This window comes from Rhea pennata, chromosome Z, assembly GCF_028389875.1.
Source record: "Rhea pennata isolate bPtePen1 chromosome Z, bPtePen1.pri, whole genome shotgun sequence".
NCBI classification, from domain to species: Eukaryota; Metazoa; Chordata; class Aves; order Rheiformes; family Rheidae; genus Rhea; species Rhea pennata.
In genome coordinates, this window is record NC_084702.1 from 63,290,311 (window position 1) to 63,301,226 (window position 10,916).

General features: G+C 42.7%; 1 protein-coding gene across 1 annotated transcript; it reads left to right on the plus strand.

Moving 5' to 3' along the window:
- The first annotated feature begins 1,863 nt into the window (after positions 1 to 1,863).
- ESM1 (endothelial cell specific molecule 1) lies at positions 1,864 to 9,806 on the plus strand. The gene is made up of 3 exons (XM_062599865.1): positions 1,864 to 2,373; positions 5,656 to 5,811; positions 7,896 to 9,806. Exons 1-3 carry the CDS (start codon positions 2,073 to 2,075, stop codon positions 7,994 to 7,996), a joined length of 558 nt encoding a protein of 185 aa, XP_062455849.1. The 5' UTR covers positions 1,864 to 2,072; the 3' UTR covers positions 7,997 to 9,806.
- The last annotated feature ends 1,110 nt before the right edge of the window (positions 9,807 to 10,916 follow it).

Sequence of the window (10,916 nt, forward strand, 5' to 3'; positions counted from 1 at the left end):
CAGACATTGCATTGGGTTTTTTTGGAAAACAGGCTTTTGCCATGTTGTGACATGAGGGGGTCAGGGACAGTATCCATTCCTAGTCTATCTGCTCAGCAGAACCTTTGGTTTTTGGTTGCGATCTTCACTTCCATGCTTGAACTATTCCTTTCCCTTCCCAGAGGGTGGCTGCACAGCTACTGGAGATGAGGTTGTCTATGGCTGTTAGCTACTGTCATTTCATGGCTGTGAGCAGAGCTTTGTCAGTTTATACCAGTAGAGATTTCAACTCTAATGCTATAATTTTTACACTTCAGATTCACTGACTGCACTTCTGGGTTACGTATAAAACCAGACATGAGCTGGTATATTTAAACAACTGCCTGCTGACAACGATGATTAAAAGAACTGTATTTTGTGTACTATATATTATATATACTATATATTGTGAACTATGTACTGTTTAAAATGGACACATTAGCTGCAAATATTTGCCTGAGTGTAGATCTTCCTTTGGTGTATCTTAAACAAATTTCTTATCCTGCCTGGCCCATTCTGTCCTGTCCTGCACAGGTTCTGATATTCACATTTCCAAAAGTAAATGAACAGCTCAGTGAAATGCAATGCGCAATGTATTGGTTTTCTTATTGTCTTCACAAAAGAGATAAACTAAGTATTCTGTTTGGGATCTATCTATCCACACATTTATGCTCATGAAGAAAAGACTTTCCTGGTCTCCTGCATCACCAGCCCAGCCCTTCGTCTTATTTGCCAGCCTCCTGGCAGTGTCCTCGGCCCGCTGGGGACATGGGCTTCCCAAACGGCAAGGCGGTCGCCTGTGAGTTTAGGTCTTGATTCTGTTCCTCTGACTTTGGTGGCAGCAACTTTTGGTATTCAGAGATGTACTTATAGTTAGCTTTTTTTTTTACTTTCTTGAAGATCTTTCTTTAAAGCAGAGATTTCCATCTCTCTGGTGGCTCATCTGTTTTACTGAACTTCTAGGTTGTTTGCTGTTTCTTGTCAAGGCTCTGGCTGGGTGAATTAAGCCTGAATGGTGTGTGTGTGGGGGGGGGGGAACTGAGCCTTATTCTCTGTTTATTTACACTGGTTTCATTCAAGAGTAACCCATAGGGTTTGATGAGTAAAGAAGTGGTGTAAACGGGAGGAGAATTGGTCCCTGCAGATGTGTGTTTGGGCTGTGCTGACAGTGCCGGTGACGGATGGGGTTTCCCCCTTTGGCTGTGAGGTCAGGGGCATCTCATGGATCATTTTCCTGAACTTCCTGCGGAAGATCCCACAAAATGCTGGTTTCTGTCCGACCTGTTCCTAGTCCTAGCAATAATCTTTGAGTGAAATGTTTAACTCACCTCCACCTAAATATTGATTAAAAAGTACAATTTCAGTACAAGCAAGAAAAAACTCTACTAAAATATCTGAGCTCACATGTTAGTTAACTGGTGTGATCTTTGCTCTTCAAAGTAACTGTGTGCTTCCCCTCAGAGGGCTATGCAAAGATTTCTTTAAAAAAAAAGAATTCTTTCAGCAATGATATAATTCAATGTGATTTTCTTCCTGGCCACAGGAGCTCTGTTTGTAAAGCTGAGCTGTTCTATCAGAAGCGTGCCCAGTGTCAGAGCGAGCCCTGTCCTGAAGGAAGGTATGTAACCTACTGGGGTTTTTTTTTGGTTGTGTGTGGGTTTTTTTTTTTTTTTTTTTTTTTTTGGCAGACGTCCTTGAGCATTTGAGACGGATGTGAGAGAGTTTTTAGTCCTCATGCAAAACAACCAACTAAACATAACAGATTACATCAGCTCAGGCTTTTCAATTCCTGGATGGCAGCAGAGTGCTAATCCAACCTTCATCCTGGATTTCATGAACTGAAACAAGGGAGGCTGGCAGGAGCCGCGCTGCCGGATTGAGGAAGCTGACGACGGTGCAGCATGTGGGCAACACACTGTATAAAGCTCATAAACTTGTAGGCTGATGTGCGCAGCTCCCACCTTGGATTCTGTACCGCTGCCTCCCGCGGCACCAGGCGCCACGCCGAGCACTAAAACCCGCTCTTGGGGACGGAGCGCTTACCCCTGCAAGACATGAAGGGCTTCCTGTTGCTTACCCTCCTCCTGCTGCCCCTGCACGCTGGAACTGCTTGGAGTGCCAAATACGCGGTAGATTGTCCCGAGCCCTGTGACAGTAACGCGTGCAAAAGTACCTTGCGCTGTAAGCGAACGGTGCTGGATGACTGTGGCTGCTGCAGGGTGTGTGCGGCTGCTCTGGGGGAGACTTGCTATCGTACGGTCTCGGGTATGGATGGTGTCAAGTGTGGTCCTGGGCTGAAGTGCCAGTTTTACACTGAGGAGGATGACTTTGGTGATGAATTTGGTATCTGCAAAGGTAACAATATTCACTTTGCATGCACCCGCTGTGGCAGTTTGACAGCAACCTACATATAGAGCTTGCCTCCTGCTTGAAAGGGTTAAAATGGGATTTTTCTAGCTCAGCCCTTAGCCAGGGAGAAAGTGAAAAATAACCTGCTGGTATGAAACGATGTTCCGTGTAGATGGGACCAGGGTAATTAATGTGAGAATATTGTTTAGACTCGGGGACATCTTTAAGGAAATATGAATGGCAGATAAAATTTTTGATCAAGACTTCAGAGATCCAGGCACTAATCCTGATCCTTCCACTGATTTGGCGGGTGGCTTTGTGTAAACTGTGAAAACCTTAATCCCGCCAGTCCAGCCGTGTTTTGCTGGGTCCCTGCGCCTGCTGGGCTCCCCTGGGGCTACACGCAGACGTGGAGGGTCCCCCGGGCACGGCCGCGGGGACCAGGAGCCGGGAGCGGAGAGAACAGCACCCACCGCCTGGCCTCCCGGCGACGTCGGCGCGTTTAACACCCCCCGCCGCCGCTGAGGTGCTCGGCTGCCCTGGGGATGGGCTCAGGGGAGGCAAACGGGGACTCTCCTGCCTGCGGAGCGGTAGCAAAAGCGCAGGGCGAGCAGCGAGCCGCTGCTCCCGGACCTCGGCGCGCACGCCGCGTGCCCGCGGCTCCAGGCGCAGGTCCCAGCAGCAGGTGTCAGCTAAGAGCAGCTCTCACCTCCTCGGGAAGGCGATTCTTTTAAAGGAGAGAAGGTACTAAATTACAGAGAGGTAGGAGGGGAGTTTTCGAAATAAATAATTAAAAGAGGCTTTGCAAAGTACGAATACAGTGAGTTTTCCTGAGTTCTCGTACCGCTTCAGTAAGCAGATACAGTTATGCCTCTGAATAACTTCCTTAAAAATGGAGAAGTCTTGACAGTTAAATATTAGAAGTATTAATAACCTCAGTTAAGGGAATGGCATAGGGCTAGATGCTGCAAAAATCATTCAGGTTGACTCACATAGAAGACACATTTAGCTACATTGGCATATGAATCATACAAATTAATGTGCATGTTTGAGGGTGAATCCCAAAATACCTTTTTTTTTTCCTAAAGACTTGAATTTGTGTTTAAAAAATCGTACCTTTTGTGCACCCACCAGCAAAAAGTGTGTTCCTGAGTAAGCTGAATGACCTTCAGTTTATTAAAAAAATTGCAGTGCAAAGTATCAGCTATAATTCCTTTAGCAGTTCTTTAAACAAGGATATACTTTTGACTGACCTCATAGGAATGTCCTTGCAACAGCACGCTTAAAATGAGAAAAAAGAAACACAGAGGGTCGTGAGAGCTGAATCTCTGTAGCTGAATCTTGGAAGCTCTGCAGCAAATATTAAGAAACTATAAAGTAAAATCTTTTTCCCAGTGAGTCAATGGACAAACTCTCATTAATTTCAGTAAAGCTGTATCTACACTTTGAGTTCTAAATTGATATTTAGGGCTTGTATTCCCCACAGATTTATTTGCATTAATTTTATAGATCACTTTTGTATTTTGTTTTCTTTTTTATCTCAGCTCTGAGATAGTATAATCTCCTTCTGTATATATTTGAATTTTATCAGGCAAAGTATGGAGCTAATATTATTATTTTATCTATTCATATATAGATATGATGCTAGATCACTCATTTATTTTAATAACTTTCAAGTTTATACTGAATCATGGAGTAAGGATGGCTAGATTCTCTTCAACTGTGTGTGACTAACTTGCCTTGAAGTTGTGGGCAAACGATTTGAACTCTTGTTATTCTATTTCTTAATTCTGAAATGGGTAAAATATGCATAGAATGTGTTTCAGAGCAGTTTCCTGAGCATTAATTAATTTGTGTTCTTGATAGTTCTTACCTAAACAGTTTTAAAAGAGTGCGTCATCTTATAATCAGTAGTAATGTTATTATCGTCCAAAACAGCCTCAGGAAGACTGATGCTCTGCACTTTTATTGGGAAAGTCCCTCTTAACTTCAGGTATTTCTGTCACAGCGAGAATCTGCTCCTGATTCCTTTAAATCACAGGGAGATATTTGCTAATTTATGTAAGATCAATCTCCTACTGAACATCACCTGCTAGCAGCAAAATTGGCTCACATCTCTCAGTTTCATCAAACCTGAAGAGCACTGTCAAGTCCTGGGTTATTCCCTTGTGGAACCCAGAGCTTTTGGACTCCGACCTTTTTTGTGCCGGGCGCTGCACAGCTCTGTGTCCCCCGTCCCCGAGCCGAGCAGCTGCGCAGCTGCAGCTGCTGGGCTGGGCGATGTGGTGGCACCTGCTCCACGTGGCGCGTGCTCCCAGCCCCGCTTGCGCACACGCAGAACCTGTTTTGTTTGGGCTGGATTTTGTTTCTGTTTTATGTGGACAAGCAGCAGACCTTGCTTGGGATGGGGAGCACGGTGAAGCTCAGTGAGGTCCTCCAGGCTGGAGGGACTCACAGGGCTGTCCCTCGGGGAGGATGGGCTGCTTTTCCAGAGGTTTTTGTGACCTCTTTAGAGCGTATTCACATTTCAGCTGGAGCTGCATGCAGGTGAGATCTTTGCTGTCTGCCATAGGAAGACAATACTTTGAGTAGGAGAAGTCTTCACACGCTGGAAGGCTCTTCCCTGAGAACCAGCGACGGCTTTCTTGACCATGGCTTTTTGAGGCCGGGGGAGGCAGTTTGCCACCCTGGATAGCTCCTCGGGGCAGGAATTGGCAGCCACCGAGGAGCCTATAGGAAGTGTCTGTTTCAGTAAAACATCCTCAGCGTTGTCAAGAAATTACAGCTCTAAATCACTGAAGCCGTGAAAGTCATACAAGGGCATGCCTGAACAGTGAGTTCAGAAACAATCTTCAGTTTTCTTCTTTTCCAAATCCAGTGCTAATCTGCTTAAACTAAAGAACAAAACTTCACTAGACACTATCTGTAGTTTTAATGACATCCTCTGTGATCATGTATTTAGATATTCACATTGCCTCTAATTTGCGTTTTAACATGAGTGTTTCAGAGAAAGATTACCAAAAGCACATTGTAAATAACATTGCATTGCAACATATGAGATGCAGTGTGGGAGAAGAAAGATGTATATTGTGTGTGGTAAGGAAAACTTACGCTTGTTAAAACTGGAAAATACTTGTAACAAAAGTTGGCATCCTGAAATCCTTTAATTTCCCTTCGAGATTTTCCACTTTTAAGGATATATGCAGACCAGCTATTGAAGGAGCTAGTAGCTGACGTGGATCACTGAGGATTGCTTTGCTATATTACCTCCCAATGTGCCTCTTTCAGAGTGTCCCTACGGCACCTATGGGATGGAATGCAGGAAAACTTGCAACTGTCCGTCTGGCATCTGTGACAGAGTGACGGGGAAGTGTCTGAAGTTCCCATTTTTTCAACTTTCTGCCTCAAAGCCTCCAAATCGACGAAAAGTGATTTCACACGCAGGTAAGGCTTCGTGGGGCAGCTGGTTTTAGCAGAAATCACTTTGTACATGATCTACGAGCGTGCTGGGGACGCTGTGCATGAGTGGCGTGTACTTTGGTGGAGCTGTGCGGCAAGCTAACAGCACAAGGCACGTTTATTTTTCTCCTTGGCAGCTTCCTTAGCGTAAGGCACGGAATTAGGTGATCTGTAACGCGTGGTAAATAACATGTTGACACGTGCCTAACCTAGGCAAAATGGTCTGTAGCTGTTGCATATACTAGCAGTAGGAGGTCACTCATGCAGCGGGAGCATATGCTAAGATTTGTATCAGGCACATTAGATGTATGCAGCTACTTTGTCTAGAATAGGATTTCACTAGATGACACTTACTAGTGTTACCAGTGGTAAAAATTACATCTTCTTACTATGAAGTCAGGGCTTTACACATTTTCAGATGTCAGTGAGCTGTTTTATGAAACGATTTAGTTTAGTTATTTAGCATAGTACATCACCTGGAATATGTACTTATGTTTAAGATTATGTCTCAAACCTGTAAAAGTCCCTTCCAGAATTAAAAAAAATGAAAGTATGTGAAAAAATGGAATATTCGGAAGCAGACGGGAGAGATTACTGAATTTTTTATAACTGAGGTTGAACTTTTTTCCTCTTTGATTCTCCACCTGATAATTCTGAAGTACATTTAATTAATACTGACTCTAAACTTAAACACCAGTTAAAATGAATATAAATGTAAACATTTTAAATAAATATCAGATTTAATCTTAGCACTACTGGGAACTTTTCTAGGATTTCACCCCAAAGTACTTGAATTTTACTTCTCTTCCAGCTGCAATTTGTTTGCCTTGTTCTGATTCTCTCCTGTTATATTAAGCTATCTATAGAGTTTGTTGCCTTAATGTAAGGGTTATTCTGCTCCCATTCTCTGTACAGAGAAGAATAGAAAGGAATAAACTGCTCGTATCACATTAAAAATCATCTTTGAAAAAAATTTTGCAAGTTGGATCGGTCTTGTTCCTTTCTGTTTTTTCTCTGTGGTTATGTTCTTTTGGCTTTCTGTGTTTGCTCAGTACCAAGTGTGCTGAAACAACCTGAAAAAATATTGTTGTCTTCCTTTTTTTCTGCATCTACAGTATGTTCCCAGATGTTCCCAGGTAGCCTGTTTTCATCAGTTCCTCCTCCACTTCTTCCTCACACTTCCCACTTTTGAATCAGCCTTGTATATATATTGTATACATATACATATATATACATGTATATATATATACAATATATATATATTGTATAATATTCAGCTCAATATTCAGCTAATTGTCTGAAACAACCAGGGGGAAATCTTCACCCTAGAGAAACAAGTGGAATTTTTGCTATTACCAATGCAAAGATTACACACCAATTTCTCTCCCTCAGAAGTTCACTAATGGTAGTAGACTAGGAATAGTGTGTTATGGGATCACAGAGAGTTTCTGACCCATATGTTTTAGAAAGACCCTACAACTAGTCAATTAAGCCATGCCAGAGAGCATTCCTGTGTATTGCAATTCAATCACCTTTACTGTCAGATGGCTGGATGGTGCCTGGCATGCTGGCATGGACAGTCCCAGGCCAGCTGGCCTCTTCCCAGCAACCACAGCCAGAATTCAGGAATTAGCATGAGCCAGGGACCATTTCCAGTAGACAAACTGGATATCTTTTACCTTCTTCTGGAGGGCAAGAGAGTTTAATGGCATGCATCAGGCTATTCCATGCCAGCTGGCCTCTATGAGAGAACAGCTCCAGGCATGTTTAGTTTACTACTCGAGGATCCACTACTGCTGAGGAGCTGGTGCAGATGTGCTGTCTGGTCCCATGTCACACTGGAGAGTCTGAGAGCTGGAAGCTGAACTCAAGTCACCTGTCTTGTGCTTAAACTATTAGAAAACACATCTCTTCTATGCCATAATTTGGCAGATAGATAACCGGAGGCATTTATGTAAAGTGGATTATCAACTAAGAGTTTCCTGAAGTGTTCCCAAACCCAGAGAAGTAGCAGCAGGAAAACAGTTCTCTCATTTTTGCAAAATCTAACTTCTCTTTTAAATTTTCAGAGAACGACATGGCATCAGGAGACGGCAATTCTGTAAAAGAGGAATTTGTTAAGGAGAAGGCAATTCACTCTCCAGTAATGAAATGGCTAAATCCTCGCTGATATTTACTTCCACTAGTAAGACTTTCAAGTGAATGCATTTCTCACAGATTGAATATGCAACAACACACTTTAAGAACTAAGTAGATCTATAGCATATGAAAATGTAACCTCTGAAGGCCAATTGTGATTCTGTTTTTCATGAGAAAAATGTTTACTTTAAAAACAGACTGTACAGTGTATATGATTTTTGATATTTGTTTTGATAAGTATTTGAACACAGAAATGTATTGTGGATTGCTGTATGTATAGTAATATTAAAAAAAAACCCACAAAATTCAACCCTCTTCATTTAAATAATGTCAAAGGCCGACTCTTGCAGCCTCAGGCCAGGAAAGCTCTTACTGAATTCAGTGGACACTTTGGGTGAGTTCAAAACTATTGGTAAGGAGCCAAAGTGAAAGAAATGCATGTCAACAAACCCCAGGATAGAAAGCAATGCCCCTGAGTCACACCGACGAGGATAATAATAATGTAGGAGCACAGTGGTGTGAATTAAATAAACCAACATTAGTCATTAGTCATCTTCTGGGTTTTGGAAGTTTGGTAACAGTTCCTAGGAGAAAAATATGCCTTTTTTTCAAGGAGAAAGCACCCATCATTTAAGCTTATATGCTGTGAATAACTCAGCTGAGACACTGTAGAAGTATATTGTATTGGGTGGATATCTAATGTTAAATTCTGTATAGAGAAACTGATGCTTGGTAAATTATGCAAATTTGTAGTGGAGGACCTGAAACTACCGAAGTTGCTTAGTATTATTTAAATATATATGTCTCTATAAAGCAGATATTTTGGTGCCATTATGGTGATGTCTGCATTTCATGGGGAAGAGTGGGTTCAAGGCCAGAGGCCAGCAAATGGACCTTCGTACTTTCCATCTTCTCTGCTGGCTACAGCCCAGCTCTGGCTCAGAGGACGGAATTTATCTGACCAAATGTAGAGGAGACATGGACACAGAATTAGCTGATAGAGCAGCCAGACCTGTCAGGACTTTGGTGCCTGTCCCTCATTTCTTAGTTGCAGGAACAAGCAACCCTGTTTCAGCTAGCAACATAACCTGCATACATTAGAGAGTCGTGGGAATCAGCAGTCCCTCTTTCAGTCCAGACTGGGCTACGTATTTGTAAACATAAAAAGCCGTACTGAGATGGGTTTACTAATATGTTTGGAAACAATCAGATCCTCAGATAGTGGAAATTAATGTAGCAGTCTTGGAGTAAAGCTGGTCTGCATGCGTTTAGGAGCTGCCTCATAGTGCAGAGCAGCCTCACTGGAAATGCAGCCCTATTTCCTTCGAAATCAATGTGAATTTTGACAGTGATGCCAGTGAAAGGAGCTCACTACAGCAGCAGAAGTTTGATGCAGGAACTGGAAACATGCTTTAAAATTCCAACAAGAGAAACTGCAAAACCTTTAAAGAGTCCAAATCCTGATCCAAAGCCAATTTCAGTGAATGCAGGTTGTTTTCACCTTGGTAGGAAGTACTGGATCATGCTGTGTTAGAATGAAAAGAAAATCACTGCAGTAGACACTGCAGTCACTTCAGTGTGGCACTGCGGGTTCTCGGCGGCAATAATCAGAGAAAAATGAACATAAATCCCAAACTAGCACGTACTACATTTTAACCTTTATGGAATGTGTTTAGATCTGAGGGAGAGAGATATTATATTTGGATATTTACAAGCCAAGGTCTTGATTCTCAACTATTGATATCAAAAGTAATTTTTTCTTGATTTGAGTGAGAGCGTGTTCCTTCAGCAGACTGAAGAGAATTATTTAAAGACTGTAATAAATATTTGCATACATTATTGTTATTTTGCAACAATGTCATAAATGACATTATGAGTTTTTGAATGTAAATCTAATAAGCTGGTTGGTTTTAAAAAGTATATGATTATTATTGTTCAATAAAAAAACAACTGAAAGCATTGCTGTCTATTGTATCTATCCATTAATAACAGAATAAGATTCCAGATGATGGCACAGCTACTATGCAAGCAGTTGAGGTAAAATTTTGCACCCAGATCCATAGAAATGGATTCAAAATGGCTACAACTATTTGAGTAAGTCAAATCGCTGGGGACCGCTCTTTGTAGCTGAGTGGCAGGGAATGGCACACGTCCAAAACGGCCTGTTTCTGTCCTATCCAACTGTCTTCACCTCCAGAACAGGGTGGCTGGATCTGGACTACCCGCTGGGGTAGGGATTGGTCCCTGCTGGCACCAGCCTCTGCGTGGAGCCCGTGAAGGCTCTGGGAGTGCTCTCGCAGCCAGCCTACCACCGGGCCAGGGACTCCTCCGCTGCCTGCACAGTTTGATTTACTAGTATAGGAGTAACTTGTAGATCTACATCTGGCAAGTAAAGGGTGAAAGGAGAAGGAAGCGGAGATCTGCAAACAATTTGGGGACAATCTCTTCTATTTTCCATCAAACTTGCAGAACACTTTTGCATTTCCTCAGCTGCCCTGGTGACAGATTGCACCACACAAAATAGGTTCCAATATGAGATTAGAGTAGAAGCAAATTGCATCCGTTATCCTTTGAACATCTATCTGTTGCCATGGGTAATGGCCGTGGGATTACACTGGCAGAAGGAAGAAAGTGAATGATGAAATGACGTCCATGGAACCAAGGGTTGTTAAGCTGCTGCTTCCCTATTGCCCTTCCTTTCTTCTTTCTACCTACCCCTTCACATCTGTCCTGGGTTCCCCTGCACTTTCCAACTCATTTCCTTTGTTTTGTGTGTGTAGACTCTCTTTTAGACTTTTCTCCTTTTTTTCACTTAATTCTGTGTGTTTCAGGTGTCTTCTTTTCAGCAGACCCTTCCTCCTCCCAGCAAGCCAGAAATCAGCCACAGATGCTCTTCTCTCCTAGGGGAAAAGTCCTGAGTGAGAGGGTTCAACATGCAGAGTGTTCCTGCC